General features: G+C 38.1%; 1 protein-coding gene across 2 annotated transcripts in view; it reads right to left on the reverse strand.

Moving 5' to 3' along the window:
- Positions 1-15,634, reverse strand: part of STN1 (STN1, CST complex subunit) — a 37,253-nt gene extending 21,619 nt beyond the window's left edge. For both annotated transcript variants that reach the window (XM_026050717.1, XM_026050716.1), the window contains exons 1-3: positions 15,594-15,634; positions 5,255-5,394; positions 1,394-1,489 (exon numbers count right to left, since the gene is read on the reverse strand). In XM_026050717.1, coding sequence (XP_025906502.1) covers positions 1,394-1,489; positions 5,255-5,387 — 229 coding nt within the window. In that variant the 5' untranslated portion in view covers positions 5,388-5,394; positions 15,594-15,634. The remainder of the gene's footprint in view (positions 1-1,393; positions 1,490-5,254; positions 5,395-15,593) is intronic.
- Between the last annotated feature and the right edge of the window lie 834 nt (positions 15,635-16,468).

Below are 16,468 nucleotides of genomic sequence, written 5' to 3' on the forward strand. Positions count from 1 at the left end.
TAACACTGAGGCCTTAATTCCACCAGTCTGCAGGTCTTTTCATTTCTGTTCCTCCATTTGCTTCCCCAGTCAAATATTTTCAACAAGTCTACATCTGAACTAATGCCAAGACCACTGTGGGAAACCCTTACCTCAAGGGTTTTCTTTTTTTGGCCTCGGTCATTTTGGTTCTGTCTTCCTCTGTTCATAGACAAGTACATTTGCATACTAGTGCAATAAAAGAGTAAGAGCTGACATTCAATCTACGTTTCAACAGCTTGTTATATCAACCATATTTCCACCTCTTAAGTATTTATTTTGCCTGTGCTACTAGAAATGCCAGAATATTTCATACTTTAACAAGCTTACAGTCAATTTATTATTGAGCAGAATGGCAGGGCTACATGGAACATCCAGAAATTAGACTTAAAAAAATGCAGAAAATGTCAGCTTTGAAAAACTTGCAGGGATTTTCTGCAGAGCGTAGGGGCAAATCTGAGGACACGCCAATGCAGGGCACCCTGGGCAGTGCACTGTGTCCCTTTCTACATCGCAGCAGCAGGATGTAGCTGCAGGTGCTGGGGCAGCTGGACTTGCCTATAAGTAGTTGCCTGCATCTTCATGACATTTCTGTGCAGCAGAGAACTGTCTCTGCCCCATTTTGCAAGTGGTAGGAAGCAGCACTCAGTGACTGCCCTTCATCAGGTGGAAACCGTGGCAGAAGATSGGAGACACAAGTCCCTCAATCTTAGACAGGGCTTACATGGATGGTGCCCCCCTCTCCTTGCCAGCTAGACCCACATACCCCTTTGCAAACTTGTCACATAACCACTACTCCAGTCTGTCCTTTCTCCAGATGAAAAAGGTAATTAAACAATAATCAAATGTTTCCATGTTAATTAAATAGTCTGAATACTTGAAGACAACCACCCTCCTTCCAGATGCAGTTGGCAAAGGCTGGTAGCATAGTGAYTGTGTTAGATTTGCTAAGGCATTGAAATATAAACTTAGATGTCTAAGCAAAAAAAAAAAAAAATCCTGCTATTAAAACCTGGATATGACAAAACAGGCAAGTCAGWAGGGATTCCTAGGGCTCAAAAACAGACAAAGTGACTTATTTGCAGGCTCCTTTAAATCCATTTATAGGTAGCTAAAAAAAATTGCATGTACGTGAGAGGAAGACAATGTAGTTCAGTGGCAAAGCAACAATTCAAATTAAGATTTGCTAGAAGACCTCCAGATAATCAGTTATTCAGCTTTAATCTTTTGTTTCTCTACCTTTTTTTGATAAGGAATCTCAACTGCAAATATCAGGATAAGAGCAGAGTTACTTCAAGGCGAATCAAATAAGACAATCTAAGTTCTCAAGGTTGGAAAGTTGATAGATGCCAGAATAAAGAAAGCCTTTTCTTACCTCCATAATTATAGCAGGCATTTCGCTCTTTGGTTTGAACCACTATCCCAACAACATCTACCTGTCGCACTGGATGTCCATTATAAAAGAATATACCTAGACAGAGAACATAAGAACTGAGCATAAAGACATATTCCTTACAAATATCCCRTAGTCATAGACCTGCTCACATGAAAGATCACCTAGTCCTGTGAGGACCAGAAACACTCTGATGCACAGGAAACCAAGTGCTTACTTCTGTGGAGTCTCAGCTTTTATCAGCCCTTTATTTTCTTGCACATTTTGATCTGCAAAAAGAGTTTTGTTGCTGTACTTTTCCTCCCCCCCCCCCCCCAAATCATCATCAGGTTTAGGAGTAAATAATCAAATACAATGGAAGCACTTCAGGCCTTCTCACAATGCAAATGTTCCAAATTAAAGCAAAGCTTCCAAAATGCAAAGTAAAATAAATGTAGTCATTCTTTACTAATGAAACAGTAGCCCTAAGGGGAATATAAGAAAATAAAAACACACACCCCACCAAAACTCAGATTGTAAAGAGTCCCGCTACAACCACCTACACATTACAATCACGCTACAACCACCACAGACAGTATTTTGAGCTCCAGTTCCAGAAATAACTCATTCTGAAAACATCCCTTCAAAGTTATTTTTGTGCATCTGTAAAGATGAGTTGGATAAGAGTAACAGATACAAAAATATGCCCAAGTAAGAGCAAGGAATCAGAGCCCAGTGGACTTCAATAGTACTGAGGCTGTCACGTGCTGTGACCTCTTTCAAGCACTAGAATAGCAGGTCTTTAAGCAGCACTCATGTAAATATTACATGCTGAAGCCTCACCATTCTCTAGCAGGAGGGAAAGAGAGCAATGAGCTACCGACACAGCCTGGGCTGGCTAATCTTCAGTAGATGTTTTTATTCAGTTTCAGAATACTACTGCTTTACTGAAATATTTCACCTGGGATGTACTTCTAAAAACTAGATAACTCAGGGGACTGAGAGGGAGTGTTTGGCTCAATACACTGAGTCAAGTCTTAATCTTGTAAAGGGAAAGAGAAACACTGCAGCAAAGGAGTCATGAAAATGTTCTGTATTAAAAAAAGGCAAAACGGAAAGCCAAAAATAACTTGTCCTACATAGCTGGCAGCCTTAAATGGGCCTGAWGTTAACTTACTTCACAAATGACAGGCAAAAGAAACCAGTAAAGCATCATAAGGTCCCAGGTGATCAGTCAGGAGGCTCTTCTGCAGAAGTATTGCTGCTAAAAGCCCGCTGCAATGGTCTGAGGATGCAGCCAGTGCTGTCACCCTGTAGCTCGCTATAGCATTAGTGCAGTCTCCGGTCAAGTCTTACGCTTAGCAGGTTTGTCCACTTTTCTCTCATTCCATTTACCAGGAGACAACAAACACTGCCATAGAAACACTCAGTGGAGATGCTTCTGCTGTGCATAAACATTCATTAAACCTTTCAAAATCTCTGCAAAAGAAGGTCTGAGTCAGATCCATGGCAYATCTGCAGGGCAGAGCCTCCATGCTCGCCACTGGGCAAAGAGCAACACAACAACAGCCCCACAGAGCATGTTATTATGTTCTCAATTAGTAAACTGAGTTATAGGTTTGGCAAACAATGGATACCAGAGAAAATTGGTTCTCTCCATCCCCTTAAATCTGCACCCAGCTCTATCCTCACTCTCCAAAAAACCTACCTAAACTTATCTGGTAGATGAAATTAAGCCTACATGGTCTATTAAAAGGTATTGAGCTGGACAGCTTGGAGAAAGAAACAGGGAGCTTTTCTAGCCTGAGATTATTGGTTCCAATTAAAACCACACTGCTAGGAACTAACATACTAAATATTTGAAGCCATTCAGTGCCACACATGAGCATAAGCACACTCAGTAGCACTTGTAGGAAATCAGCAAATACAGACATATTAATGTGCTCTGTCCACAGCAGGAAAACATAGCAGCAATCTAGCACAAGCCCTCATATCTTCACCAGTGTTACTAAGCAATGAGTTGGTTGCCATTAATTTTTATTACCTCCTTTTGTGCTATCTGGAACTTCCCTTACTTGTTGACAAGCTGTCCCAAAGCAGTGCTGCACACTCACTTTGAGAAAAGCTCCCTTCCCAGATGTGGTTATGTACTACAACCGAGTTTGACATCTACTAGCATTGCAAGTCCTCTAGGAGTACACAAATGCTCTTYTCATCTGGGTGGTTTTCCAGCCTTCTCGACACCATTTATAGCAGGAGAGAAATTGGCCAGGTTTACTGCTTCTCAATGTGTTGTTCTAAGGGATTAGTCATTGCTGAATCAAATCCTAATGCTTAAAAATGGAAAGAAAAAAAAAAAGAGGTCATTCAGCCCATTTCCTCAGGGTCGGTACAAGACTGTTCCGTACAGTAAATTCCTGGCAAGTTGTACAGCCAAGATATAAATAATCCCACTGATGGGGATCCCACCTTTTTCCTGGGTAGGTTGCTCCATGGTCTAGCAAATCTCATTCTAAGGATGCTTTTCCTGACATTCAGACTGTATTTCTTTCCACTCCTGGTTACAACTCCTTGTTTCGCACTCATTCATTCTTAATTAGCATTACTTARTAACTGATTTACAGTCAATCACGCACTTCACTTCATCTGGTCTTTAACAAATCCATTAATGGCAGGGAACACTGGCCTAAAAACACCTACCTCTTCCTTCACCCAGATATGCTTTTTTTTTTTGGCATTTCTATTGTATTATTATTTGTTTCCCCTGAATAAGATATACAAAAAAAAAAAATGGTTAGATATGAACACAGTATCAGGAGAAAAAAATATTTGTTCTATCAAGTTTTGTTCATTCACATAACTTAGCAAGAATGAACTTTAAAGTTTGGTCTAAAAAAATGATACAGGACTGCAAATAAGCTTAGTTGTGCAAAACACCAGATGCACAGGAAGTGGGGAAAGCCTGTGCCAATTATAAAGGCTGATATCTTGACATGACAGATACCACTTCCTTAAGATCATCTTAGAAAAAAATCCTAATGACAAAACTGAAAGTTCATGAAGCAGAGCACAACTGCAGAGCTTAAGAGAACATAACAGTGTTTGTTAGCAGAGCATAGAGAATAGCACTGTCAAGATCCCTGCTGTTGAAGGAAAATAAATATGAATACCAAATGTACAAAGTAGAGTATATAAGTCACATTATTCTGAGTCAGAGCAAGGCACCTTCTCCTCATGAGGAGAGAACAACAACAAAATCCATAAAACTCAAAGCAAAGCCATGCACTCAGCTTCAGGCTTGCACTATTCCTGATCAACTYCAAGATTCTTAGAGTTCCTCTCAGATAATCTTACATCCTGTTTGGAGTATAGGAATCCTTCTCCAAGAGACACCACACTGCAGAGTCTGTTTAGACTCTCCCCAGTGAAAACAGCAACTCGGGGCCAGGCCCACGCTGCGTTAGACAATGTGCACACGTGGGTGAGACTGGCTGCAGACCAGCAGGAAACAGGCTGTGGAGCACAGTGTCCAACAAGGTTAGGAAATAAAAGGTGTGGTATATGATGCAACATAGAGGCCAGAATTGACAACAAGTTTGTTCAGATAGATGACAGATTTCATATATTTATCATAGCTAGAAATTAAGTAGAAAAAAGGATATCCCTTTTTGTCATATATTAACATGCAYAGGCAAAAGCAAAACATATGCCCAAAGCCCTCAATTATCAATATTGTGCATTAAAAAGAATATTATGGAGATCAGCGAAAAACATAACATGTTTGACCAGATTTTCAGATAAAGAACACAATATGAATCAAATATAATACTGTGTGCACCATAAGCTGCATGTTTAAGTACATACCTGGCACTTGTTTAGATTCTCTCATTTCTTTTATATCCTTGATATAGAGTCTTGCAAATGCAGAAAATACAGGATCCAGCCCCCACAGCAGAGAAGGAATCTCTTCTTCATACTTTTTGGACTTGGACTGCATTCAACACCTGTGAAGATGGAAAAAGATGGAATTACTATCTACATAGGCAACATATGTTTATGTTTCAGCATGAAAAAATAGCTTGCGATCTCACACAACACAACTGATAAGAGACCATGTTCCCAAAATCTAGTTTTTCAGTGCCGCACGAACACATTTAATACAACATTATGTTTGCATAAACAGCATGAAATATTCAGAATATCAACATGGACAATTTACTTGAAGCAATGAGATTCACCAACAAGAGCTCTTCTTCAACTCCTTCAAATGAAACAGAATTCTATGGGCTTTTCCTCTATAGACCCAGGAACAGAGAACTAAAGCACAACACTACTTAAAGAGAACAGGATTGCAGGAAAACGGTCTTTTTTCCTATTTCATGGAGTTTTTTTTTTTTAATTCCATAATCTATCTTCCTCCTTGTTCACTGACTGCGTGTTAATGGCAGTAGAGGGAAAGGCTTATTTTATAAACAATGAATTAAAGCAAATAAGCCCTTCCTTGTTTTGGACATACAGTTTCCAATAAATTCGTAGTACATTCCCCTTCCACATATTCAGCTTTCCCTCTCTATAATAAATGCCTGCTCTCCTACATCATCACCACAGTTAGTTCTCTGCCCATCACATTACTGGTTTCAATTAAAAAATAAACAAAACAGCACTCTATTCAAAAAAAAAAATTTGACCTGCTCACTTTGAATATACATTTTTCTTATCTTTTCCTAAATTGTTTCCTTAAAGCTTTCCAGGTCCCCCTAGAATGAAACAGGAAGAGGAGGTGGGGGGTAGCAGCTTACAGTTGTAGCAAAGGTGGTAAATAGAGGGATTTTTGAATACAGTAGCACGGGTGAGTGCTGTCTCTTGAGAGGGAACAACTCCCTGGTATTGACCTCTGCACAGAACAAGAACCACATGCTTGGGTAGAAACCTCATGCTACGAGGATTATGGCAGCACCTTGCTAATTTGGGAAACACAACCTCCTGGCTACTGCTCAATTTCTTCTCTCATGCTTAGACTTTAATGGGATGGCAAATCACAGTGTGKCACAATGGGCAAGAAATGTTGCTGACTGCTATGCTACTTGTAGAGAACTGCAGGAAACAATTATCTTTATCCCCAAAGTTGACAGTCTCCAATTCTTCAAAAGATTAGCAATCATTTGATCTCCCAAAATTGATCATTTGTTTGGTGAGAAGTTGAGAGTATTCAGTCCCACCAGTCGCTTCATCTTTAAGTAACAATCTTAGTATTTTTGTTTATAATCGTACTTTTTTCTCCAGTACAGGTAACTTATCCAAAGCTACTCTTTTTGCACATGCAATATGTACCTAAAATCTTCTCACTATCCCCTTCTCACTCCAATCTGCCCACCACTGCTGCCACATTATATACACTGCAATAATGCTCGGCTGAAGTTTAGGAAGTAAATTAAGYGTATGATCCCGATAGCACAAGACCGCACGAGACACCACGTAGCAGTTCTTCATCTGCTTGCTACAGCCTGTATCAAATTTAGGCCAAAAACTTTCCCGAGCAGATACATGGTTTGATCTTGTACTTTACCTTGAACACCTGTGTTTAGGACAGTACCGGTTCCCCCTTTTTGCTGCAGTGTCTAGAACAGTTGCCTGCACCACTGTCTTTACACTACGGTGTTTTTAGAGCTTCTATTGGAGACGAAAAAAATGCCGAGAACAAAAATATATGCATATATTTCTTATATTTCTTTGTGCACCTTTTTTTCTCCCCAAGTTATTTAGCATGCTTAATACTAAACTTGTTATATTTCAGCATTGGGCTTTTTTCTTGGACACAAGCCCAAGACAATGGGCCAAACTAACAATCAAAATGATGAGAAATACCAACAAAGCTAACTTCTTTTTTTCTTGTTTTGCATGAACACCCATCCACTACAGTAAAAACCAAGGGCCATCTTTGCACGTGTGCCCATCTCTGGGGGATGAGCAGCAAACCACTGTAGAAGGAAAAAAAAAAAAAAAAAGAGACTTGCACTTTAATAGTTCCCTAAACTTGAAATGACCAGATGTTAACAGATTAAGACAAGCTTTAGCCAAGTCCCAGCAACACTGAGTGCACAGCAGAAGAGGCATCTCCGCATCCTCCAGATATTTTACTGCAGCACTGCTCTGAAGGAAGGAGGCCTCCGTATGCATTGCTCTATTTTGAGATTAACAGCCACACTTGTRGCCCATATTCATTACAATAGATTTTTGCAACAAAGGCTCTTTCCTTCCATCTCAGAAAGCCTATTGGGAGCTAAATCTAAATCCCGGAGTCTCGCTTGAGCTTGCAGAACTTGTTACTGTTCTTTGTAGGGGGAATTTACACCCTTCACATGCACCTTCACATACAGTACTGGTCTCCTTGGTTCGAGTCTACTACAGAAATGCAAAGTTTTATCTTACAAGTTTGGACAAGATTAATTAAAAAAACCTATATACCATATATAACAGGCTGGGAGACTGAAACTATACTGTGGCCCTTAACTTGCTTTCAGCAATGGCCAACTGGCTCATGAACAACTGTGCAAAGAAGTTTCCCCTCAGCCTTGGTAGCTATGCCAACAAGTGCCACCACCCCAAACCCACCTATTTTTCTTCCTCCCTCCCAAGTGGTCCACTCATTTAAAACCAAAACTTGCAGCCTGCTTAATAGTAAATGCATGGTGGGGAAGCACAAAACTCCCTAACATCTGTGTTTTGAGGCTCACTCTTAATCGCAGCTTGTTGTTAACAACAGTTGTCTCCTTTTTCTCCTGGTTCAAAGGAAGATGTTAAAAGAAACGAGCAACCCTTTCCAATGTACCTATTTTTCAGCTCGTTTTCAAGCTTCTTTGCAGATTGATAGAATTAGAAAACATCCTYATAAGGCAGATAAAAACGCTTCTCATCATTTTCTCAGTTCCTATAGAAGAGTTCCTTCCCATAAGTTTTTCATAAACTGGCACAGGAAATCTCTCCTTCCCCGGGGTTAATTAATTAGTGAGTCACCCTGGAGAAAATGGGACTTTCCATTATGCTAGGAGTGTTTTCAGCTCCTAATTGGTATTGTTGGCAATACGCTATCAGCCAGGAAGATAAGAGCTGCCCTGCAGAATGGGYGAACAGGGGGCAGATAGCAGCAGCTTTATAAACAATGCCATAGATTGCCAACAAGAGACAATTCTGAACAGATCATCTATGTGCAAGTGTTTAAGTAACTGATTTTTCTTGAAATAGGGCTACAACACTTGGCAGCRCCAACAATACGGAGACCTTGGGAAAGGCTGGCGTTTTCTGCACCTCACTCTAGATGCAGCTTAGGATTTTACATTTGCTGTCATATAAGAGATCTGATTCTACCAGGGCAGGAAGAGGCCAGAAAAGCAACTGGTCCGTGAGCTTATTAGATATGAAATATCTATTAGATATGAAATATCTTTTCTCCTTTTGCCTTCTTATAAAATATAGCACCCAAAGAAAGGCTATAAAGACACAATGATTTAAAAAAAAAAAAAAAAAAAAAAGAAGTCAAGTGTTAGGAATACTTCTCTGTGGAAAATAATTCTGTTCCAAAGGCAAAAATCTGTAGTTTACATGGCAGCTACATAAACACAAATAAACAACTACAAAAAAAGTCCCATTTTGAGACTATTTTAGAGAAATCCTGTTCACGGAAAGCTGGCTCCTCCACCTAGGGCAGTCAATGATTTAAAAAAAAAAAAAAAAAAAAAAAAGAAGTCAAGTGTTAGGAATACTTCTCTGTGGAAAATAATTCTGTTCCAAAGGCAAAAATCTGTAGTTTACATGGCAGCTACATAAACACAAATAAACAACTACAAAAAAAGTCCCATTTTGAGACTATTTTAGAGAAATCCTGTTCACGGAAAGCTGGCTCCTCCACCTAGGGCAGTCAATGTTCAGTTTTGTGACTGCAAAATTAAAGCACGTTCATAAACCTCAATTCTCTGGCRATCTGAGGACAGCATTATCCTTAAAAGGCAGAAAGAAAGACTAAGGAAAACCATCAACCTTCCCAAATTGCCCCATCCCACATTCTTCTCTCCTTAATGACCCACTTAGCAGCCTTGCTTGCATAGCACCCATTTAACACCCAAGTGATTTGTATAACAGAACTCACCCAAGCAAAAAAAAAAAAAAAAAAAATTTGGCTTCTCCTCTTCTGTGATGTACCTTTTTTTTACAAAAAGGTATCAAAAATTAGGAAATGGTATTCTTCCTAAGTGAAGCAGGAATCAAAGGAAGAGTATTTACRCTGTTGTTTCCCATAGGCTATTCTACAGGGCAATTCAAAGCAAATCTCTGGGAGAAAATTCCCTGCAGTTCTGCAGGATCACTTGGACCATATAAAGCCATATCCAGCTGCTGGTAGGATTTTGTCTGCCCCTAGCTGCCTACAACTGCTGGCAGAGCRCTGCAAGGACCCTCCTCAAATGGACAGGCAATCAGAAGCTGAGGAAATCTCCCCATCACTACAGACACATTAAACACCCAACCAGGCATTTACTACTCTGAGACCATCCCTGCTATCCTCGCACCAGTGAGTTGTGCAGGAACTCCTGAACTGCTAGAGGTAGCAGCTTAAAGTACATATTGGCTTATTTGAATACACCACACTATAAACTGTGGCTGTTGAAGTGCTTCGTGGGTCAGCCCTTTCTGCCACAAAGCAGACAAGATGGGGAAAGCCACCGCAGAGGAAACAGCTGAGAGTTGTGACCACCTCAGCCATTGAACTCACCTGGGTTTGAGTCAACACTCTTCGTGACAAATAAACATTATTCAATTCTTCATGAAGAGCAGAGACAATTCCAACACSATGCGGTTAAAAACGCATTTCAATAAATGGTTTTAATTACTCAAAGTCACACAGATCGTTTCAAATTGAAAACAAACCTAGCATGTTATTATGCAAGTTGATCTCCATGAACTGAGAAGTAAAGCCTTTTAACAGCTAACAGAATAAAGATTAAAATGAAATTCATAATTTTAAAAAGTTTCAAAACAAGTAACATGATAAAAACACCGCTGAGATCAAAATATATCACTGAAAGACAGAAAAGGCTCTTGAACAAATGTACATTAGTAATCAACTTTATATATGTTAGAAAACAGCAAGGTAAAGTCAGGCAGAGCCTCATCCTAAAAGAAAAAAAAAAAAAAACACACTTTCAGGCTGTTCTCAGTAATTTACCTCTACTACTGCTCTTTTTTTGAGCAGTTAAAAAAAACAGATGTCACCAAGGGCATCTCCAAAAATAACAGATTCACCAAAAAAATAGAAGAAAAAGAATTGCAGAGAATTTCTTACAGAAGCTGCTTAAAATGTTAGACTTCATCCATCTTTTAATTACGTGATTCGATGTGACAGGACACCTCCTTGGTGAGAGAAAGATGCTGCAAGACAGAAGACCTATGACCAGAAACCTTTGCCATGAGGGAGACAGTCAACAGCAGAGGCGTTGCCCACACAGGCCTGTAACATAATAGGCAGCAAACAGATAGGACCAAAAAGGCCATACGTGATCATTAAGCAACTGACACAGTTACCCTTTGTTCAACAGTCTGGCAACGGAGCTAATGTCTCCATAATTTAAACTGTACCATATTTCTCTTGCTTTCCTTTTCCTCCTTTCCACATCACTGCCTAGAAATCCTTCTGGGCAAGCATATGTGGCTGCAAGAGACCAGACAGATTGGCTCCTCCACCATCAGCAGGCTTGGAAGGAAGAGCAACAAAGCCTGCAGTTCTAAATCATCTCCTTGGGGACTGCAAATTGTTTCATATGCRAATTAAACTTTGTAACACACATTTTGGGACCAAATTTTCCAGAAGGATGATTCTGGACACTAACAAGGAAATGTGCAATAAAACAAACAGTGGAAGTCGCTCYTTCAGAATCTCATCCCGTGATTTAGTCACAAGATATTTTCCTATGTACCAAGAAATCAATGCAAACCTCTTAACAGACCAGTAAACGGGCTCTATGTGTTTATCATATCACAGACATCTGTTATTTATGTAGATGAAGAATTACTGTACATCAAAAAAGCAGCTGACACTACTGACTGCCAGCCAGAAAGCCTGACTTGCCATTTGTATTTTAAAGCTATTGGTTAATCATGCTAAAGCATTGTTTCCATATAAACCTCTAACCTGTTCAGAGAGAGGGCAGGATGAAGTCTATGAAGATGATTAATTTAATTCTCTCTGAAAGCTCTTAATCACCTGCAGTGCTGCTAGAATGAACTGCACTGCTGAGAAGACATTCTGCTGCTGGCAGAGAAGGGTTTCAGCTATTAGTGTAATGTAAAAACAAACAAAGTGAAATATCAACTACAATTTATAATAAGTTTTCTGRTTGAAAAAAACAGCTGTATAGGATCTTTGAGAGCAAAAGTATTTCAAGCAGAATCTTGACTCAAAATTCCTGGACAAACATGTGTAATCTGTTGATCCAACATAAAGAGATACTACCTTATTCAGGTTAACTAACAGAGCAAAGAGAATAAAAAGCAATCCACCCCATTAAGGCYACATGGTTAGCACACTTTCTTTGGCACGAAAGTGCAATATAGACTTGGTGCTACCTGTTGTATGAGTACTTCAAGACCTCAGGAATAGAGAGGCAGCTGCAAACACAGGTCAATAGCTTCCCGAAGTCACAAGCCTCTGTACTGTATGGCAAGTCTAACTCACTTTCTTTTACAGGCAAGTTTTCCTGGCCTTTTTTCTTTTTCCTCCTTTTTTTATTCTTTTTTTTTTTTTCCCCCACCTTTAACTTTTTTTTTTTTTTTGCAATAGCTGCAAACTAATGTTTTAGTATCTGGACTAAGAACAGAATTGATCTGAACTTGGCTGCTGCAATGCAATAGTGCAACGGGGAACTTGGTTACAAGCAGAGATTCCAACATAATTAATCTACCACTTAGTCTTTGTGTAGAAATGTTGTCACAAAAAGTTTTCAAAGCATTTGCAGTGGGTACCAAAGCATTAGATTGTGACAAACCTGTACAACATTCTGAAAACGGTTTGAATTTGTCTTTGCTGAATGAGTGACCCTTTTAGCTTTATCAGAACACTGTAAGACAGTACTTGTAAACTGCCCCCGAGTAACCCTGTTGCACACACAAGACTTGATTCAAATCAGAATACTTTTTACATCTCAGATGCAACTAGGATCTAAGGATCACACAGGCTGTGAGCATAGCTATAGTCTGGCAGTAGTCATGGGGAATTCCTCTGGAAGATTGAGGTCTAACTGTTACCTTACCTAAAAGTAAAAACTTACCTTACCTAAAAGATCAGATAATTTCTTATCTAAAAGAAATCCATTATTTTTCCCTACATCAGTTATACACAATTCTGCAAAATTCTCTTACTCTTCCAAGTACTTTCATTTTGTTTGAATGAACTCCACATGGCAAGATTTTTTTTTTTTAAATGATCTGAAAGACAAATTAATGCAAGCTAAAAAGCAGCAGAAAGAAAAGCCTTTGATTCCTTTTCTACCCACTGACTAAGGGACCCACCAACCACATGCAAGCAGCATCAGAAAAGCATAACAAGCTCGTGGCTCTTTACATTGTATGATGCTTCAGACTTGCCCCAGTAATAGGGGAAAAAAGAAAAAGTTCTGCAATGATCTGCTTAGTCTCAATCCATGTGATGGAGACTGATGTCCATGTCTATTAGGAACTGTTAAAAATCCAGATTTTGTCCTCTATCAGTTTTTGGGTTAGCAATTTTTGTAATTCTCAGAGGATATTCTGAAATAATGAGCATCTTATGCATGCCCTCTCCGAGCTTTTTCCAAAATCTCATCAGCGAGAGCTGATAAGGGTTGATGAAGTACTAACCACAAAACTAGTTAGGAGCATCTATTCTGCAATTTGAGTAAAATCTTAACTCCAATAACTTTATGCCCCAAGAAGGCTACATTTACTTGCCAGCCATAATTTCTGCCCACCTTTAAACACTTATTTGAATAAGATAGGAAGCATGAAATGGACAAAACACAAACAAGATTCTTTTAAGGAAATACCTCACTGACTACTGGCTGTAACATCTTCAATTCTTATGTGAACTAGTCATTAAAAACATCTCTTTCACAGATACCACATGAAAACTCACTAGTATTTCCCACTTCTTGATAAGCAGGGAGAAAGAGGAAGAATCCTTTATGAACAGCTTAAAAGTGTTTTCTTACTTGCATTTAAATTTTAATAGTCAGCCACTCTTGTACATTACATCAGAACATTGTATATTATAACTCAACCATAAGCCACACAGGTTATTTTTTCTTTGGGCAATTTTATGGATCTCTGCTAAAAAAAATCTGTTCAAATCACTAAGAGTCTTTTTTGAATTAATATTAATATTATACATACTATGTTGTATACGAGAATATATAACTTCATAGATGAGAGATTAAAGACTCCTGACAAAAAGATAAAGATTTCAAGGCACTTGAGATGAAAACTGAATCAATGATATGCTTTCTCATAGGCAGGTGCCAATATCCAAGGTTTCCATATGCTAATGTAGAGCACACAACAGCTGATTTTATCAACACATTATTTTAGCTACACACATCACTGTTACAGGATAGGATTTGTTTTTCTATAGAGTCTCTTCTTGATACAACACATAGTAATCTTTTACTGTCTCAAAAATAAGAATTATATAATTACTTATACAAACCCAGGTTAAAAATAAGGCAAAATACATAGAGAAGGTATTCCAAACATGAATGTAATGCAAGTAAACATATTACCATAAAATTACTTTGGTTTTCAATAAAAAATTCTTTATGAAAAACACCATTTCTCAGTAAAAACTTTTACATTTCTTTATATTTTAAATTTCCAGCTCTACATTAACAAATGCTTGATATCTCACATTCTACATGTTATTTGCCATTTTCCTACTAGATGTTTCCAATAGATTTCCACTGTAATGTCTCTTTGGGATATTAATAAATAATCAGCAATATTCAGACCAATCTTAGGGTTAGATCATCTTTTTTTTCCAAAATGTTCCCTACTTTTCAGTACAATATAGTTTTATTAATAGTTGCAGAAGTGTAATAATCTTCCATGCTTGTGCTTACAAGACAACCAGGATTGGTTTTGTGGCCTGCATGTAATAAAATAGGTGTTCCTAAGTAACTCATTCTACTAGTAGGTTGCAAGTTGTTCAGTTCTAAGATTCCAGAGYTGATCCGGATCATAAGAGAACACAATGTCCATTGGGAGGTAGGGAAGTGCCCGGGGGGAAAAAAAAAATGAGGATTTGGAGAAAGAAAAACAGCAAAGCAGCAAGACGTGTACTTTTTTGTTCAGACATTTTTCCTGTCTTGACTGAAAGCAATACTGAGATGCAAAGCTATCTTTATCCCTTAATAAATTTATAATCCTAGCTGCTATTTGAACTAATGCAAATTTGAAAGCCACAAACAAAAAGCACAAATCAGSTCATGACTCCTATGCAAGAAAAGGTCTAATCACCAATTGGAGGAAAGACAAACATGGTGAAACATTTGTAACACATGGTTTCATGCGACTTAACTAAAGCTTTTAATATCCATCAGATGGAGGGTGCTCTGCAAGTTTTGAAAACTTTTTCTTGTGTTCATGTATAGTTTTGATCAAGTAGATTTTGCTTAAAATATTACCTCCACAAATTAAAATATTACCAAATTAAATATTACCTCAACTGAAATAAATCTAATAGATAAACTGATTCTCTTCAATAATTCTGTGAAAGATTGTTATAATGATGTTAAGATATGGAAAGAAATCTAAAGAAATCTTTAGTAGAATAACTATTTAACCATGAAAATAGATGTTTTACAGTGTTGTCTCATTTCTGAGACCATCAACACAATATCTTAATACTATCCAAAAGCCCTTTTATAGCAATTTTCAAATTGAACATGACCCAAAGAGCATCCAGCCTTCTTCTTGAAGAAAATTAATCATGAAGGACCTGAAATAAAAACTTTACTATAACATATTCAAATAATGACTTTATTATAACATATTACACTATTCAGGTAATCAATAAAGAGATTAGAGAGTAAATCAATAAAGCTGTTGAAATGGCAAGTTGTCAACTCTTTCCATTAAATCTGTGGCACAGCTCTGCTTGTCACTGAAGTCTATAAGCACAACTTACCCCTCACGTTACATGCGCTGCCTTGGCTATGTTGCAAACTATCGGCCTTGAAGGTGGATTTGTAACAGACCAGCTGGAAGCAAGAGGAAAAATAAGTTTAACTTTAATTTGACTGACRTCACTGCAAAAGACTTTCAACAACTCTTGAAAGTCTTTGACCCGATATATTTCAGTGATGTAATTCTGGTCTTATTTCTTGTAATATTTACTCAAATATCTGTTTTTTATTCAAGATGTCCATATTTAGATTATTGCAGTGTGGTGGGGGGGTCTAATATTTGATTTTAAATATCACCTGCTTAATAAAACACTCTCACCTGAAAATGTTCAGATCATTTTACAACTTATTTGCTTTGCCATCATCCCCAAATGTGTTATCASTTCACAGAAGAACTGCATCCCAAAATACAGCTGGGAATGGTATCTTCATGGGAAGGAAGAACCCCTGTCACACACCTCCATAACAATTAATCTCATACAGTTAAATATTGCACAAAACAGCATTTCTAAAATGGGACATGGTAAACTGCCCTTTAAAGACAGCTTCTTCGATTGCCAGTGGAGAAAGTTATGCCAGTTTAGTTTAAACACTCCTTTTTCTGAACCCAAAATTAGAATAGATCAGCCTGATTTCTAATACTTAAAAGCTTACTAATGCAAACATCAAGTAATACTCATAAACATTGAAGTTTACAAATACTGATAAGTTTCTAAGGCAATTCTTAGATTAATTAGTCCTATGGAAACTCAAAAGCAAGAAGTCACATAGTAGTTTGTTTCAAGGTTATTGATAGGAACCTGAATATTGTTTCACGCTAATGAAATAAGCAGTCTCTTAAAGCTTGCCTTTTCATGGTCTAACCTCAGTAACATAA

The sequence above is a fragment of the Nothoprocta perdicaria genome, unplaced genomic scaffold, assembly GCF_003342845.1.
Source record: "Nothoprocta perdicaria isolate Ctin4 unplaced genomic scaffold, notPer1 scaffold_7, whole genome shotgun sequence".
Taxonomy (NCBI): Eukaryota; Metazoa; Chordata; class Aves; order Tinamiformes; family Tinamidae; genus Nothoprocta; species Nothoprocta perdicaria.